The sequence below is a fragment of the Bombus vancouverensis genome, chromosome 14, assembly GCF_051014615.1.
Source record: "Bombus vancouverensis nearcticus chromosome 14, iyBomVanc1_principal, whole genome shotgun sequence".
Taxonomy (NCBI): Eukaryota; Metazoa; Arthropoda; class Insecta; order Hymenoptera; family Apidae; genus Bombus; species Bombus vancouverensis.
Window position 1 is genome coordinate 738,659 of NC_134924.1, and position 19,843 is coordinate 758,501.

At 37.8% G+C, this 19,843-nt stretch overlaps 1 protein-coding gene across 1 annotated transcript; it reads left to right on the plus strand.

Annotated features, from left to right (window-relative positions):
• The first annotated feature begins 4,722 nt into the window (after positions 1-4,722).
• LOC143303600 (uncharacterized) lies at positions 4,723-5,115 on the plus strand. The gene has a single exon (XM_076624465.1). The coding sequence runs from the start codon at positions 4,723-4,725 to the stop codon at positions 5,113-5,115; it is 393 nt and encodes a 130-aa protein (XP_076480580.1).
• Positions 5,116-19,843: the final 14,728 nt, after the last annotated feature.

Sequence of the window (19,843 nt, forward strand, 5' to 3'; positions counted from 1 at the left end):
TTCGTTCGAATTCGCCGTTTGTACGCTTTGACGTCTATTTATCCAGTATCGGGTACTTTCATTACTCGAATTCAGAATCCTTCTATCCAATCTTCCAGCTACGTCTGGCTTTATGTTAATCTCCTCTCAGACGATCCTGTCCAAAAATTACGCGATCTTCGTTCGTTTCGTCGTCTGTAATAGTGAAATTGTCCGCATCTCGAATAGTACAATTTTATCTCATAGGATGCTTCTATTGAGATATATGTAATTTTGTGCGCTACACCGAATCAGTCGCGCAGTAGTGATGCACATATATGAATGTGAGTATGTGTGTGAGTATGTGCGTACGCAACGTCTCGTATAACAAAAGAATATCACTGTTCCGTACGCATGATAAAAGTGAGACTAGAAGAGTGCTAAAACACGTGTAATGAGTATCTGTGAACGTCTTGTAAATCACATATTAAATAAATAGAAAACTATTTTATTATCATCTCTACATATAATGAAAATGTTCCTACATATTTATTTCGGCAATTACGATCCACAATTCTCAACAGCTTCGAAGTTCACAATTAACCTATTGACATAGTAATTATTTTTCTCAGTAAACGTTCTTATGTATAAATTTTGTTGTGATCTTCAAAGCCTATACTTGTACCAAGTATCTTGTATACTTTCAGCTTCTATGTATATTTTCAGATTTGTTTCAAACTTTACTAATACAGCCATTATAATAGGTTCTTGTCACGATGCTAGTGAAATTTCACAATGTTTTGTATAGTACAGATAATAATATATTTCTACAAACATTCAAATATTTATATTAATAGTTATATTACAGTGGATTTACTGTATACATATTTAGACTTCACTGAAATTTGTATTCGGATGGTTCGCGTTTGGAGCACTTGTTTTATGTCTGTAGCTTTCGTTTTATTAGTCGTAAAGTGAGCTTTATAAAAAATAAAATAGAACAAAACATATAGGTTAACAAGGAAAAGCCAAAAAAAAGCTCATGAGTTAACAAGAGAAGGTCTCAAACGAATATATATGTCTATGGATGGATTATATCATAAACATCATGCTGGAAAGTCTAGCTGAAATGTAGATGTCTAAATAGCTACGTAAGAAACGAACCAAAATATTTTATACGTATTGGTTTAATAACTGTCCTCGTCAACACTAAACCTACCGGCGCGGTCAAATTGACCGCTCTCGCGACTTCTACACAAATTTAACCGTATTTAAACTTTATGATACCGCTTCATAATTTCTGACTTTTCCTAAAACATGCATACAGTATATTTTTCGGTAATTAATTTTAGTTTGCTCTTTTATTTTCTGAGAAAAATTTGTACTCTGTCTTGCCTACCGTGAGCGGTCATTTTGACCGCCCGACAAAATATGTTAGTTATTCTTAAAATAAATGCAATCAGTACAAAGAAAAGGCTATTTCAAGGTCAGATGACAAACAAAATCAGTAATAACAAATAATAACAGCTGTTACATCCGCTGTTACACAAGATAGCCACCAGCAGTCAAGACATATCAACTCAGGTCCATAATAATCCTGAGGAACCGCCACAAAATTTAGCATTTTTTACAGTCTATTGTTACAAACATTTTAAAAGTCGAGAAGTTTCTTAGGGTTATTGCTCATTGCTATAAAACAGGGCAAAAGCTTTCCCAACTCCACCCTCGAGTAACCGTTGGTGGAGAACGGTCAATGCTCATCAATATTTTCGTATAAATATCGTAAAAAAATCTGAAAAAAAATCTCTGTATAATGGGGAACAACAATTGAATAGTAATAACATAGAAATTCTGGGCAAGTAACAACAAACAGCGTTTCTCATTAGAAAGACCATGTTTAATCAAATAATCCACTTTCCCTAATTTTCTTATTAGGAATGAGAAGAGAAACAAAAGAATCGTATCTATAACGTAGGAAATTTCCAAAATGGAAACTAAGTTCTAGAAAAGAGGCATGGAGAGAAAAAATGGACCAAGTCACACATCTTTTTCAAATGTGAGCTTATTTATACTAAGTATATTTATATAACTTGTGTAAGCATATTTATTCTATATGGTGTATTTATGTACATATTTGTTTACATATTTGTTAAATATATTTATTCTAACAAGTCCTATCAATCATAGAAAAGAGGAGGAATTCATTTCTTGCATATTAAGTTCGGATGTTATAGAATCAATTATTGCACTGAATATTTTAAAGTGCCCTATATACTACATTGAAATTGAAAGAAAAAGAAATTTTATTATCTTCTTTGTGCCAATTTTCTTTTTTTTTCATCTGATTAAAAATAGTTAGTCATTATTTCGTACCAGCCAACAGAGAACAAAAAGCACTTCAAATTAATATCCTTGAAAAATGAAAAAATGCTAGACAGGATATTTTAGTTAAGGCTGTTAGACAACGGATAACATAATTTGTTATCACCGTTACTCCACTTTCTCTGAATATCTCAAATATTTGACTATCGAACCAAAATCGCTGTCTAAAAATCTATATCACCATCAAACTCGTCAGTTAACTACCTAAACAAAAAGCACGGCGTTGAATTTTGCGAATTCAGCCCCGTTACGCTTCCGATTCATTTATTTTTCCTCTGTATCTTTTTTCCCCGAGGCTTCGGTGATACGCTCAGTGAACTCAGTTTCGACGAAAAATAGATTAAAAAACGTGTCGTTGTTTGGGCGAGGAAAGAAACAAAAAAGAGAAATCATCTCTCTGTCGCGTCCCTTGATTCTCCATTCGGCAAAAATCCAACGTGCCGCGTCGGGTCGTTAATGTTGGTTTGCCTCTTTCTGATTTTAATGAACTTCCGGAAATTCAAGACGGGCCACCTTCCGTGACCCTGTAATGAAATTCGACTGGGACGTTATTATGTTCCGGGTAAGGCAGTGGCGACCGCAGAAGGTAAAACAGCACCGCAGCAAGTACGAGTGATTAGGGGAGGAAATATGATAGAATTGTAAACGTTATATGCTACGGGAAGCTCCACAGGTAAGTACGTTCCAATTACGCTGTAGCTTACAGCACACGGGTGTACGCTCTCAGCCAGTAAGTTTAATTTACAGAGAGGTAACTTGACGAACTTGAAATGAACCATGGAAGAAAACTAACATCTTCTCCCGCCATTGCACGCTGCGAGGGTTTAATGAATTTGCGACTGCAATCTGCAGAAAACACGTTATTCAACGATTGCACTTTCTTATTTCGGATTAATGACTCAAGATATGGAAATTTTTAGTGATTTATATTGGAGGAAGATATTAACAACATTTGTACGACATTTAACAGCATCTCTCAAGCAAGAAAAAAATGTTATTAGCATTTATCTGAAATATGATGAGAAAGTTGCAAAATATGGAAGAAATAGAAGCATGGCAGCGATCAAACTCGTCCACGCATTACAATTAATCTTCATTTTCTTCAAATTTTGATCCAACTACAGAATAATAATTATTCACCTATATTGACATAATAATTTCTTAGAATTTCTGCTGATAAATCAATTGGTTTGGAATTGAACGAATTTGAAGTACCTCCAGATTGTTGCTACGGGAGAACTATAAACAACAATACGCTGGCCGAGTTTGTGCCCGTATATGTATGTGCTGAGTGTCATGAAAGAACTGTACTCAGTTTAAAAACAGAATCAATGTAAAGCACTTATGTTTGGAATGATTACGAAGTGCGAAAAGGATCTGGGTAATCAAAGATATTATTAAGTCGAAAACCCAAACAGATGAGACTTTTCTGCATCGCAGCTGTCAACGCGGATGTTTGGAATGGGCACTTTGAATTCCAAATTGTAATATAATTAAATATAATCACATATAACTTAAAATATTTAATTTGCGTATTAATCGACAAGAAAGCGGATCAGAGTGGAACGTGTTATTGCTCGCTGTTCGTATGTAGCAAAGATTTTGTGATGATTCGGATTTTCTCGATTCCAAATTTCAATTGATTTACCAACAAAATTTCTAAAGAATTATTACGTTGATGGAACTGTATGAGAAGAAGATGAAGATTAAGTGTAACGCATGGGTAAGTTCGATCGCTGTCGGTTTTTTCATTTTTGCTCTGATCTTTTTTCAACTGTTCCATTATATTTCGGATGAATGTTAATAACTTTCTTTTTCCTTGGAAAATGCTCTTAAATGTCCTCCAATTTATCCACTAATTTTTTATTATTTTTTTATACTTAGTACACAAATATATAAATTGGTAATTTAAAGTGAGATAAAATTAAGCGACTGCCGATTAACATCTTCGACAAGATGTCTTATGATTTGAATCGAGTTTGAAGCCTAATTTTAATTCCAGTTTTTTAGATTAAAAATTGTTTGTCCTTCCGGAAGAGACCCTCGACGATTGACGCGGCCAGACGCGTGCGGGCACTCACGGAGGACATGGTTTCCCGGAACGGCGTGGCGCTGGCGGTCTCTTTGGACATTGTCAACGTGTTCAACTCCATGCCATGGGACAGGATAGTGGCGGCCTTGGAGCACTTCGAGGTTCCCAGCTACCTCGTCCGGTTGATCCGAGCCTACCTCGACGACAGGTGGGTATGCTACGCCAGCAAGGAAGGGAAGGAAAGGCGGCCCGTCGAGCGCGGCGTTCCGCAGGGCTCGGTGTTGGGACCGATCCTGTGGAACGTCACGTACGACAAGGTACTGCGATGCTCGCTGCCCCCGGTCGCGGCCATGGTGTGCTATGCGGACGACACTCTGATTCTGGTCGGGGGTCGTGGTTGGCACGAGACGCTGCGCATCGGCGAAATCGCAACGGCCTGCGCGACTCATGCTGTGCGCGGACTGGGCCTGAGGGTCTCCCCTGCGAAGTCGGAGGCCATTTGGTTTTACGACAAGAAATGGCGAGGGACTCCACCGCCCGGTCTAAGCATAAACATGGCAGGCGAGACCGTCGGGATGGGATCGCAGATGAAATACCTTCGCACTTCGCACTTCGCACTTCGCGATACGCACGATACGCACTTCGACTCCCTGATTCCGAAGGTGTCGGCGGCTGCCAATGCTTTGTGCGGCCTGCTGCCGAACATCGGCGGGCAGCATCCTGCTCCTCAGGAGGCTGCATAAGGTAACCGCCATTAGAATCATTAGGGCATACCAGACGGTGTCCCGCGCGTCGGCGACCGCTCTAGCTGCGTCCCCTCCGTGGGAGCTTCGGGCACTAGCGCTCAAAAGGAGATACCCGCTGGAGAGTATGAGACTCGGGAGAAGACTTGACCGAGCAGGCGGCCACAAACGACCTAGGAACCGCCGAGGAGGACGCGTGGGACCAGTGGCGATTCCAGCTGATCAACGAGGGAGGCGAACATCGAGGCACGGAAGCGGTCCTCCCAAACTGGGAGACATAGAGAAGCCGCCGCGACCTCCCGCTCACCTACAGGATGACCTAGATGCTCACTGGACACGGCATGTTCGGCGAGTACCTGAGAAAAATCGGACGGGAGACGACGGACATTTGTCACCACTGCTGAGAGAGCAGGGACACAGTGCAGGACACGCTGGAACTCTGTCCAACGTGGGAGCTGCCCCGCTACACTCTGCGGCACGCCATAGGAGAAAGATTGACCCCCTCAGCGATTGTAGAAGCGATGTTGAGAGGGTCACAGGAATACGAGGCCGTCCGCCTCTTCTGCGAGCGAGTTATGCTCGCGAAGGAGCGAGCAGAAAGGGAGAGAAAGAAAAACTCTCACCCTTGTAGGATAAGACGATGGAGGAGGATGGCAGTCAGGCGACCTTAAGCCGCTCCATCGCCGTTCCAACGGACCACGACTAGAAGAGGCGATAGCGCTAGGGGCAATGGTCCCCCCCCCCCTAACGCCAAATTCAATAGTCAGGAATTATTAGGACTGGCTCGAACAAGAGGACGCGGGAAGGGGGTGCAACAGAAGTTAATTCATAAGAGGTTCCTGGAGCACTCCTGTCATACGCTTAGGATGGTCATCGTGGAGTTTTAGTCGGTAGGAGTCCGACACTACTCTGCTGTTACGCGGTTATTAGCAACAGCGGAGCGTCCATGAGGATTTCTCCACGTACAAAAAAAAAGATTAAAAATTGTTAATTAGAAATTGCGCATGATTGTGCATATATCGTATAATAAGTATATTGATTTATAATAAGTATTATCGATTAAAGATTATTACTTTCATCACAAAAGAGCATAACACGTTAAAACATATATTTGTACTGCCATTAAAAAGTTCTATTTATTTCGAAAATGCAGCTCGAACTCGCAAGCGTGTTATGTTAATTGTATTTTGTAATTTAAATCAATACGTCGTACGTATCGTACAGCTTCATAATTAGCAAATTTGTAGGATCGCTAAGAGAAACATACAGAGATTGTTTATTGTCTAACACACCCCCGTCCTAAACTTTTTAATTCCATCTCCACAAATTTTCGTACACAATTATACGTAAACATCACATCTACATATTATTTCTCATATGACTCGAAAAAATTTGCGTAAAAGTTATCGATATCGTCGCGAAGTGTAGTAAAATAATTTATAATAAATTACGAAGAACTGAATAAGTGATTTGGAGATGGAAAATAGATTTATTTAGATAAAAGTCAATAATATTATATACTTTTCTTTCCTCCATTTGTTCTTTTTGAGCAAAAGTTCTCAAAAAGACCCATGTTTGTTGGGGTATGGGCCATAAATTAATACTAAAATCAAGTTATATTAACGAATTTACGAAAGGTAATAATATTATATTTGCCCTTCATTTTTTTTTTTTGGTGAAAGAGATTCTTGAAAAGCGAATAATTTCGTTTATTAAGCTATAAATTCTAGATTAAGATGACAATAAAGTTACATTAATTTATTTACTCGGAAGTTAACGATATTATTATACATATTTTCTACGCTTCGGACAAAAAGAATTCATGAAAAAATGTAGTTTCGTTTGTTGAACTATGGACAGTAGGTTAATACTACAACCAAGTTACATAGAAAAAAAGTTTTGCTTGTCGGTTGGTCCGATATGGCCGGTTCGTTTCGCTGAACCTTTTTCGAAAATTTATATGGCAACTGCAGCCAACATGCTTCCCTTGATGTCAGCTAACAGAATATAGAGTTTCGATGATTGGAACGACTTTGAGTTGCGGAGCGACATGACGAGAAAAATTTTCGTTCCCAAACCGATACGACTACCTGGTTTTCGCAACTTTTCGATGTAACCTAAACCACCTATATCTTCGTATTTAATCAAACGAGAATTCCTTTTATAGATTATATGTTTTAAATCCATATGATTTAAAAGTAATCAAAAGCGAAGAAACAACTTTAAATTTCATATAAACAGCTTTACTACTTTTACATTCTACCGTTTAAATTCCAAATTCAAATGTATTAATATTATATGTATATATTATATCGAATAAAGTCATATAAAGTAATACCTGATCATTTTGCATAAAATTCTCTTATCATTCGTAACCGTACTACTATCCTGTGAAATTTTATACATCGTAATCATCCTTACAATATCCATATTTTCATCGCTTGTGTTACATATGTCATATCTGTGAAAATGAAAGATCTAAAGGCTGATAAAAAAAACTGCTTCATTGGGAGACAAGTAATATTATAATAAAAATAAGTAATATTTAACAGAATATTAAACATTTATATCGCCAATATCTAGCGATAGATGTATTATCGTTCATTCCCAATCTATTAATACAAACTGGAAGAAAATGTATATTTTTTAAATTGGTAGGAAATTGCCATCCATCTAGCCGGTATAATTCCATAGACAGAAAGCAATAGCGGTGTTACCCGTGGAAACTGGGTGATAACTCGGAAAATCGTAGGAACGGTTGCGCAACTTTTTTCGAACAACCCATTTTTAACGAGTCCGCGTGCACACATTTCCAGTATAACGGCGCATCGAACTCCCGCTACGTTCGCGCTCGATTTCAACGTTGGAAAACGCTTGAACGGCTCGAAAGTGGCATGGAACGGTCCAGCGACAAAAAAATTGGCTCTCGCCGAGCGTCGTCGCGAAATAGAAGAAGTTATCGATTCGAGTATTAATGAGAATCGTGGACGAGCATGAAAACAGGACGAGACGCGAAAGTCGAGCACCCATCTTCGAAGTTAACGCGTCGTAAAAGCGCGTGCTGCGTCGTAATCGTAAACACTTTTCTACGCGACGTTAAATACCATTGTCCCATCGTTTCATACTGTCGGCAATAAAAAAAAAAAAAAAAAAAAAATGTAGAAAAGAGAAAAAGAAGCCAACTTTCGATGGAAGTCAGAAACGTGCAGCAGATGCGCGTCGAGTACACGTACCGCAGAAAACATTTGCAAAAACGGACGATCCACGATGTGAATCGCAACGATCCAGGCTACGAGTGGTTATATTCATATTGGCGAAGGAGAAAATGATATTGACGTGGTCGAGAAAGTTATCATAGCCGTACAGATAAAAGTGAAATTTTGTATCCCGCGTTTTCCGCTACATACGTCCCTTTCATGATATTTATGTCGCAGAGGCTCCTCTATATACATACGGTTTATGAAAACGATTATATTGTAGTATTTTTAATATGACTAGATTAAGATTAAGCCTGACAGCGCAGACTTATTAAGAAAATGACAAAACAAATTGAAGACACGAGTTCTTGAAGTATGTAGAAATATGTAATTATAACAAGAAGTTCGCACTGGAAGGTAAATTTCTTCAATTTCGAACAACACGATTGACATACAACATTTACAAGACTTTTACACATTTGTATGATGGTTATCGTTACATCCTTGACTCAGTTTCAGGACATGTCAGACTATCACAGACCTATCGAAGTTTACCCCAACTTCAGAAGAGGCAGAATTAATTAAGACAACGTTGCAGTATTTCCATTGTTATCGAACAGAAGAAATTATAGAATTACAGAGGAGAGATATGATAAGCTACACCTGCTGTTCTTTATGAAAAAATTAGTTTTTAAATTCAATACGTCGTCAACTAATTCCATATTAATTTAGCTGTTTTCAATTGATCGAGGAATTAATAATAATAATAATAATAAAAAATATATATGTCGGAGATATGAACTGCCACCCACTCACAAGCTATCTACTATACCGAGCAACACAAAAATCAACAAGTATAGACTTATCGTGTTTTTTCCGTTCAAAAAAGGCAAGCTTTTACGTTTTGACAATGCAATAGCATTTACTTATTGCGATATTTTGTCGTTCCTTTGTATCGCGGGCTGTTTGCCGTGCAACTGAATCACGGTATTCCGAAGCAATACTACGCCACTTTTGAACTACATTCCGTTGGGTATCGTTTGAAGTTCTTGCGACAGCGGAATTATCGAGGAACTTGTATACTTTCGAAATGAAGTTTTGTGCCTTGCTTCGCGTTGTTAGCGAACATGTTGGAAGCTTTTGAACTTTGGGACGTTACGAAGAAAAAGGAAGTGTCTACAAAGCGGACTTGACATTTCTGGTAAATTTCCCGTTAAATTTGAAAGAAATCCTCGTTTCAAGTTATCTTTTACAATCAGATACGTCGCAGCACTTTGTAATTGGCTTATTAGCGTTACTTAGTGCTTCAGTATGGTCGTTTGTAGTAAAAAATGTAAAAAGGAACGAGATCGTTAAAGACACAAACCATCCGTTTAATTTTCTCGGGTAATTGGAAAGGAAGATCGACGACGTTCGATTGGATCTCGAATCGTCAATTCCATTGCTACACGTCGTAAAGATAACAACTACGTAAGAATTCAATGTCTCGGTCGGAGAATTTCCCGAATTTATTCATTGGATAATTAATAACTTCTTCTAGGTGTATAGATCAATCTAATTGTATAATAATTTTCGAAGCTCATTAAGAGAAACAATGGATAATTTGTATATGTTTTAAGATGATTAATAGATTAATAGATATTAATTATAAAACAGTGGAGGGACTTAAAAAATATCAGATCGAACGAGATTGAAACATTGTCAGATATATGAGATCCGGTTTAAATAAATGAAGATGTTACACGTCTCTTATTAATTCTTTAGAAGAAGAAATATATGCGTTGATTTATGATTAAATTACGAGCCAGGATTATCAGAGATTTTATCTTCAACTAGCTTAAATTTGAAGGCAATTAGAAGAGCCAGGAATTTCGTATGTAACAAACGACTTTAGAACTCTCTCTGCTAGAACGAAGATATTTTTATCGTATGATCAAAGGATCGTACGAGAGACGATATATGTAATTTCTTCGGGCATCTTCATCGTTATGCAAAGGAATACCTTGCATGATGCATAATCGAAGCATAATGAAAGAAAAATATTTGCAACATCGCAACACATTTTCGAAAGAACGTATAAATAAATTTTAATTACAGATCTAATTTCCACATTTTCGCTATGAAATCAAAAATGATGTTATACAAAATTGAAATATACAATCTACTTCGAGTTATCGACTGCCACTTTATTATTTGGAGTGCTACAAAGAAAAGTCAAAGACTTGAAAGGTTCGTGATAGTCGTGAAGAAAAATAAAAAAATGCTTAATTAGGAAAGGTTCTAGACATTTCTCGATACAAGGATATTTTAGCATAAAACGTAATTTCGTATGCAGCATATGAAATATTTAGCATTACAATATAATTTACATCTGGTAAGACTACTCGGTGAGCTTAATTTTCTAGGCCATAATAAATAATAGAGAAAAAAGTGTGTTTCAGACAATATCAAAATTAATATCAAAATTTATACGTACATATGAATAGTGCGTTCGAAAATTTCAAATAAAAATTTCAAATACGTCATTACATTTCACTGCAAAAAGGTTAACCTTACACACCATATTAATTCTTCTCAGCGAGTGTCATAAATCCTTAAATTTTTATTGTGTGACACTTTGTATATTCTTATATTTGCAAGATTGCAAAGAAAACATCATTGAAAATAAACAGAATAAAATCACGTACGGCGACGCATTATCTCCAGTGGAACTGTTAAGATCAAAGGCAGACACTCGTATCCCGGTGCAAAAGCACGTTCACGCGCCCGTTCGAATTATCCGTTCAAATCAATGCCGCGAACTCTATAATGCGTTTCTGATGCTTTGTAAAGCGATCAGAAATCCGCGCGCAACTCCTTTACTCACGCGAAAATCAACTTGTCGATGTATCGCGTGTTGGAGTTATTTCCATTTAAGACTACTTAATTTTCTCCGATTTTCTGTTCCGAATTCTGAACAACTTTTTCCTATGCATGTTACCGCCGCTCGGTTTTAATTTCCAAAATATTCGCAAAAAATTTTTGTTAAACTTACCTTATGAATATATTCATTCATGACGTGAATTGTGGTACAGGCGGTAGCCTGACCGCGACCACATTCCTATAATATAGTCTAAGCTACGCGATAAAGGAGAAAAGTTAAAGTTGTTCAGAATGATGACCTGGAGATAATGATGACAAGATATTTCAAGCTCATTGACATCGGCGAAGAGCCCGCACTTCTAAATAATTACCATAAACATTATTATACCGCGTTCTCGGTGATTTGAGTCGAGGTCGAGCGACAATTCTCAACCTACTCGATTCCTCTGCCTTCTTCTTTTAGGATTTTGCGAAAGAATTTCCACTTGAAGGTAGATTTTGTTTGAATTAAAACTTGTGTATTAACTTTCGATAAGCAATGTGACATTATTTAATTCAATATGCATTATATCGGACGATAGGTAAAAAGAACCTCTTTGAGAAAAAATAATGCTACTTTGAATCCGATGCAACCAAATAGACCGCATATTTCCTCTAAACTCATACAATAATAATAATATTAGGCAAGAACTAGAAACAATTTTCTTTGCAGAAAAACGATGGATACTGTAAATGATTTGATACAACCAAATAGAACAAATTATATATGCCTACGTGTGAACAAAATGGCTGCCTAATTGTGAATAAAACCTAATCTATTATGAGGATCCGCCTAAACTTAACTTCAGTTAAATCGTCTAATTACACGCGAGAAAGAATATGCGTTCAAAGGAACCAGAACAAAATTCGAGGAACAAATAATAGGAAGATGTCCTGTTCTATGGTGGACAATCAAAAGACTAAAGGAAATTAAAATTACCATCAAAGGTAACTCGAAATAATTACTAAAGGCAATAGAACTTCTCGCGTGTCGGACAGCGCTGTACCTTGTCAAAATACCGAAGATGGTGGCCTCTAGGAACGGTTACCGTCGAAAAGAAACATTTTCATCGGGACAACAACGTCCGAAGTTGAGAGTGGACTTCCAAAGAGAAGAATGTTGACTTTAAAAGATCCTCAAAAGCCGGCGAGTACGTGTAGATAACGAGATAGCAGTAGGTTTAATATACTTACACGCGTGCAACCAGTTTCTGTAGGTGAATCCACCGACTGGCACTGTGCTCTTTCTTCTTCTTTTTCTCTCCTTTTTTTAGCCGCTCGTTCTAACTCCTTTTCCTTTTATGTCTATATGTACACCTCCGTTCACAAGTATCAAAACATTTGCAAAAACTTTAGAAAATTTAAGTAACCTCAAAAAATCATTAGAAAGTTATCATTAAGAAAACTCTAAGAATTATTATTTCATTTGAAATGTTAGATTATATAAGATCCATATATTCAATATTATAATAACAATCTCGTTAATTTGATATAACAGAATTAACTTTCTTCTTGTTTACGAATACCTATCGTTTCTCTTGATTATTGTTTTGCTTAATTCTTCACTACAAGTTATTTAAAAATACGGATTCAGATTTTACGCAGTCTTCTGGAGAAACTTTCTATCTAATTCGTCTGCAATTCTCTCAACAGCATCTTGTAAACTGTATATGTCAACGCGTTATTGTTATAATTTGCTATATCACTGTAATTCTTCCAAATAGCCTCAGCGCTTTTTGTTTTTTACATATTGGATCGGAACTTTGCATGAATATAAAATTGTAATCGATCAATTCCTTGATACATTAGATTAAATGTCACGTTTCGTATGAGATCAGCGGCTTACTTATGAACGGAAGTATATGTGCACCTCGTGATGTATAAATCGGGTAAGTGTCGGTATATACGCGTACGAAGTGATAGTATGGTTGAATGTCTTTCCACTGGAAATTTCTACCAAAACCGTCCCGATTTCGACGTTTTTCTCTTTTCGCGGAAAAGGACGGGTTCTCCAACGATGGCTCCGTGTACACGCTCTATGTAGCCGGATTCTTCAAGACGTCTTATCGGATTCCGCGCACGCTGAAAGAAACGACGCGCATCTCGTCCCAACGTTCTCTATGACTCGCCTTTCTAAAAGGCTGCCGTTGCCTGTGGACCGCTCGCAACCGGCAAGAATTCGAGCCGTTTGAAGCGGTTGATAGTGCCAGTATCGATTCCGATGGACTTCTTTGCTCGCCTCCCTTGTTTTTTTTCAACCTATCCCCGCTTCCAAAAGGTATGCCTTTTCCTTGCCACGAATTCGCTGCAATTTCGAGCAACGTCTCCTCTGTGTCTGTCTGGTTCTGCCTCAGTTGCTGACTGTTTGGCGCAATCTCGCCTTTCCTTCTTGTAGATCGTTACCTTAGTTCCCTTTTCGTGTAGCAATTGTTAATTCGTATCAGTGGTACTTAAGATAGAAGCACGGGCTAGTGGTGTATCTATCCGAAGTGATGACTGCTTGCAGATAGGAATACATATGTCGGAGATGACGGGATTTTTGGGAAGATTCCCAATACTTTAGTCTAAACTATTTATTATAGCAGTACTTAAATGATAAAACTTAGAAATAGTTGTTATGATTCAATCTTATTATGTTTGCCCGAGATTTGTGACGGTGGGCTTGGGCTCGAGGTGACACAACTGGTCGCCGAACGTAGCCACGGTCATGGGATGAACGATTTTACCTAACAGAGAAGTGCCAATATTGTGGGACACACGTTGCATTAACAATCAAACCCCGGGCAGGAGCAATGTCAGCTCTACGCGGGTCTGCCTAGCAACGGCGGCTGGAAGTTTGTTGGTATCCCCGGCCAATATGCAACGAACAAACGCGATCGTAAGGAGAGGAAAATTCCCATCAGTCTTTTATTCTTGCGATCACCTTAGAGAGTTTGCACATCGTCTTTACGTGCAGTATTGTACCGAGCGTCACAGCAAACGTTACTTTGTGCTTCAAAATATATTCTACGTTTAACAAAAAGTTACCCCGTTGACCGTGGATTCGTTATTGAACCTAAGAACATTGTCACTAACATCTCGAGTGTTTAATCACCACGGTTATTTGTCAAACTTTGTAAAAATCAATATTTATACCAGTAAATATAATCTCTATTGTACAACAACGATGGCTAGTCCGAATGAAGATTCGTTACATGCCCATAAACCTAACGATAACCCGACATATATATATATATATATACAGGGTGGTTGGTAACTGGTGGTACAAGCGGAAAGGGGGTGATTCTACGCGAAAAAAGAAGTCGAAAATATAGAATAAACATTTTTTTTATTTTTTTTTTAATTTTTCCATCGAGACAACGATCCATTATAACGAGACGTGATAAAGTGCACGCGTACCGAGCGAAAATTCAAAGTCGATTTTCTCGAAAACAAAGCCTCAAACGAAAAATTTTTATTCTATATTTTCAACTTCTTTTTCGCGTAGAATCACCCCCTTTCCGCTTGTACCACCAGTTACCAACCACCCTGTATATATGAGAGAGAGAGAGGGTTATATACATATATTATGAGCACATTGTTGATTTTTATGCATTTACGGAAAAAGTGAAAAAAGTTGCAAAAATACACAAAATGCAGATAATACGAAAAATATATAAAATATCCAAAGTATAGTGCTTTCTATAATATTCGGTAAGTAAAACAATTTTCTACCGACGATTTACTTTTTAAGTTATATCCTTAAAAGTTTGAATTTACATAAAAAATCTGAAATTGTCAGTAACGTTTAAATGAAATTCAATTTTCTACGTGTGTCGCGAGTTATGGTAAAAATGTAGTAAACAGCAATATGGTGATACATTTGGAATATTCAAAATAAGTGGAGTGCGTTAAAAATAAATAGAGATACAAACAGCGTGGGATTACGATAAGGAAAGAACAGAAAGAAGCTGTTCTAAGAAAACGAAGAAAGGAACGTGGAGAAGCAATGTTTGCGGTAATAATTGATGCATTTATTCTCATCAGAACTGTCGGTGACGATGCCGCGATTAATTACAACATTTATATTAAATGAACAAATATATTTGTACTATTTTCCGTACTTTTGATGTAAACAACAAAGTGCCTATACAATTTTATTCGTATATCGTATATCGAAAGATACGCCCATTTGATAAATGATATATCACATCCATTTTCATTGTTATTTGTGTTCTAGCGCAAAAACTTACACAGTTTTTCACCAGTGCATTACACTATACGCACGCCGTGCTGAAATAAATAACACCACTCCGGCTATTATGGGAAAGGTATATGCCATTCGTTCAGTACTCGACCAACTAACCCGCCGTTGCAAACACGAAAAGAGATCCGCGGATTTGAATACTAATTTCCACGACGAACCGTTTGCTTAAAACAACCATAAACCGTATAATCCATTAATTGGGGGCGATGAACCAAAAAATAACAAAATTTACGAAAACCAACTCCAAAAAAAATCAGCGATATCTCACCGAGCAAAAAAGAGTACAGCTATCTTGGAATTTATGCTCTCGGAAAAAAGCATCCCTATTTCAAGAATGTTCAGCGACCTTTATTCCGCTTAATCGGTGCGCGACGCGGAACCAACAAGATGCAAGAGGACATCTATATAGTGGACAAGCACGCGTATAATATCCAGGAACATGTGGAACGATTCTTTAATCGAGACTGCACCGAACTTTATCCCCGTTTAGTCTGACAGTTTCCATTTAAATCACGTTCGAACACGGACATTGCTCTAATTACCTGACACCAGTAGTAAAATTAGGAACACAGGTCGGGGTTATATGGTGCATGTTACGCGCGGAGCCGATAACACATAGGAGAACGAGGACGTATGAGCGACATCGTTCCCGTCGGTGACAAAGACTCCCCCGTAGAACTGCGGGCTGGGACAAAAGAAACGCGACCGAAAACCGTAGAACGACCGTGAGGGAGAAGAATAAAAGGGCCGGCGAGGAAATAGGGTCGTCGGACGAGAACTTCGCGCAGGTCGTGCATAAAAGTAGAGCGTATATTTTGTTAAACGTAAGAGGGGAGACGGTGCGTTACCGTACTTTACTGCCCTCGAAAGCGAACGTCGATCTACCGTGGAACTTTTAACCTCGCTCCCAATCTAGTTTCAAGGTCTTTTTTCCCCTTTTTCGCCGATAATCCTTCTCGGTGTTCGATAATTCGAACGATTCGACCGGAGAGAAGGTAAGAGACGAGCCTTTAATTTTTCAAACTGTTACGTTTCAGCTTCAAAGGGCTGAATCTGGGAGAGGGGCTTCGTATCGTGTCAACGGGCTTTGATATTTATAATATCGGTGACGATGCGATATCGATTGTGGCGCTACGTGCAGATCGGATTACAATGACAAACGCCCATTCGATGATACCTCAGGTTACGTCGAAAGGGAATGAAAAATACGAGTTTGTACGACGAGCTTCACGCGTCAAACTATGCAGGAGAGTGACTACGAGTGGCGTTGTTAATAAATTTAATCGAGGATGGCGCGAATTTAATTGGTCGACTCGGTTGAGAAACGTGGAAACAGCACAGAGAAAGATGTTTTTAAAATTTGCATGTATTGAGTCGTTTATTAAAATGATACGGAATTCAAATTCCAAATATCATAGCTGTGAAGTATAAAGAGATATGTATAAATAATTTTATTATTTAATAATTATTATAAAGCTTTGTATTTCCTTCTGGTTTTTAGTTTACTTTTATCGGCTTTGGCGGTCGTCAAATAACGTGGAAAGAGCACAAAGTGAGATATTTTTTCGAATTTTCATAAATTCAATCGTTTTAAATTGCAAAATGTCATATCAAAATGTAAATGATGAAAGTTTATAAATAATTTCACTCGCTCAGATGTTGTATGTCTTTCTGCTTTTTAGTTGATCTTTGTGAAATAAAATATATATGTGGTTTAAAGAAAATAAAAACACCTCTCCTTTGATCAGTTATGTACGGACGTTTTTCGCGTCCTATATTCACATTAATTTCACGGCGGTGTGAAAATGGAACGAAATCAACTATCACATTGACGCATATCACATTTCATCCCGATACACTTAGGTGATTTAATTCCATTTGCAAGCATAAGACCGGCTCGTTCGATTTCAATTAATCTAGCACTATAAGGATCGTACCTACCTTCCTAGTCTTAATCGAACCGGAAGTACTCCACTTTCTCCCGATATAGAGACACAACAACCATTTCCCGTTCCCGTTCCTAAAGAAAAAGAGAGAACTCATTGAACTCTTGTACACGTTTTAATCCCTGTAAAATATTTACCGACTCTATTTGATTTCTTAATTAAGATCCGCTTCCCACGAATTGAAAGAAAATGTGCAAAATAAAATAAGAATGTTTGCACAAAAGTGAAAAGTTAGTTTAAACATAGTTTCGAGTGAAACTAGTAAAGTGATAACTTAAACCTTCCCCAATTTCACGGAAATTACGTCATATTTCATTTTGCCCAGAGATCTCTGACATTGACATGGCAAAAAGTAATTAATTTGAGGCAGAATGACACGATGTAATTAAGAAACGAAGCAGTATTGAGCGAATCTACGAAGAGTTGAGAAGCAATTGGATTTCAGAAAATGGCCATAACAAATAAAGGTCATATTTGGATCAAAATTGCTTATTTGTAAGTATAGTTTTCATTGTTTTATACTTTTCAATAAAAACCTACTTGCAAACCTAACAGTTTTATAATATAAAATACTATATAATGTACACTTTATAATTAAAAGCACGAAACCATCGTACGTTTACGGCGTACATGAACGTTACAACTTATCGCGAAAGGATCAGTCATTGCGTTATTTATGAAAAGGATTACACGAACACAGTGGAATTCTTGTTCTGAGGCCGTGCAGCCTTTATCGAGAAAACGAGTTCCTGTCGAATAAGCAGTACCCAGATAGAGATAAGGATAGTTCATATGCATACGAGCTTCCGTTCAACCAGCAACGAAAGTTGCCGCTCAAGGCGACTGCGAGGACCCCCGTAAAAATTCAACAAATGAACCCAACCAAAATCGTTCCGCTCTTCGTCCGTAGATAAAGATTGAAGCGACCTGAACGTTTAATGATACCGCTTTGTAACCGTGACGTTGAAAGCGATACGATACGAGCCCTCGTAATACCGAATAAATTAATCACATTCTTTTATCAGATAGGTTCTTGTTTTTATTAAGCTTTGACGTTTCGTGTTTGCTTTTATCTCTTACCTAATTCGACACCGGATAATTTAAATGTTTGACGTTTTCTGAATAGATTTAAGGTTATTTCAGGTCATGTTCTTTACATGATTATATTTAAGGTTGTATTTCATGTATGTATCTCAATAAAGCAATATTCTTCTTATTCGATTATATATATATATATTTCCGTAAATATTACTACAACTGTTATAAATAACAAAAAATCAGATGATAAATGATATAATGTTGTATGGATGATGTATGCAAATGATAAATGCATGATACACAAACAAATGAAATAAATGAAACAAATATCATATATTAAGTTTCTGCTCTCATCGCACGTGAGCGCCGAAGTATACGAAATAACGATTATTAGTGTTATCGAAACTTCTACGCACTTTCATTCTTCTTTGCGTTATTTCTAAAGATCTCATTACACGTAATATATGACTAATCTTGTTAATCACCTGTACAAAAAGGATTTCTAATTACAAGGAACATCTTCCTGCGAATTCCAGATTTAAATTGCAAATTAGGCATCTCCGATTTCATAGCTGCCATTCCCAGCTAGTCTCTCGTAACCCACCCATGAAAGCACGAGAATCGAGCACGATCAAAAGGAAGGAGAATTTAATAGAATTCTAAGTCAAATTTGAAAGGAACGACAGCAAATTGCCCTCGGGTGTAGCTCACCTAATACTCCACTTATTCTCAATCTCGTACGACGAACCTGTACCTCTACAACCGCTCTACTTGACAGGTAACCAGGTTGCATAAAAGACAGTAAATTAGGAAATCACGATTATTATATAATCCCATGGACAATGATAAACACAGTAGGACGTAGAATGGCAATGGCCGGAAGACTAATCCCAGCGCTGGACGAGTGGCGAGTGTGTTGGTAAACGTGACGCGATAGTGTGTCGCGCGGAGATACGCTTGGAACCATGAAATCGTTGGTCATTTAACGGAGTATCGTTATTGGTCAACCATAGAATTATAATGAGGTAGCATATCGGGATTAAACGTATTACTCTGCTGTGTACGTGTAATGCCTGATATACATCGAGTATAGATATACATCGAGCGATGCATTTGAGGGTGATGAACGAAGAGAAGAACAGGCTGGACCAAAACACAAGCCGATAAACAGCATCAACAAGCTAAACAACATGGTTAAACAATCCACTGGTGATAGAGCTACACGAGTGCAGCGTTGAACTTGCACTGATTAATATAACGAACAGTCTAGCGCGCGTTCAAGGTATATGCTGATACACACGTGTGGAAGCTTAAAGGCGCAACGATAACACATATACCGCTACGAGGCTTGTTATCGCAACTTGAACAACGACTTCGTCAAATGAAGGGTTAGTAACATC

Excerpts from the sequence above, each read along its gene's own strand:
- LOC143303600 (XM_076624465.1), top strand. The coding sequence starts at position 4,723 with ATGGTGTGCTATGCGGACGACACTCTGATTCTGGTCGGGGGTCGTGGT.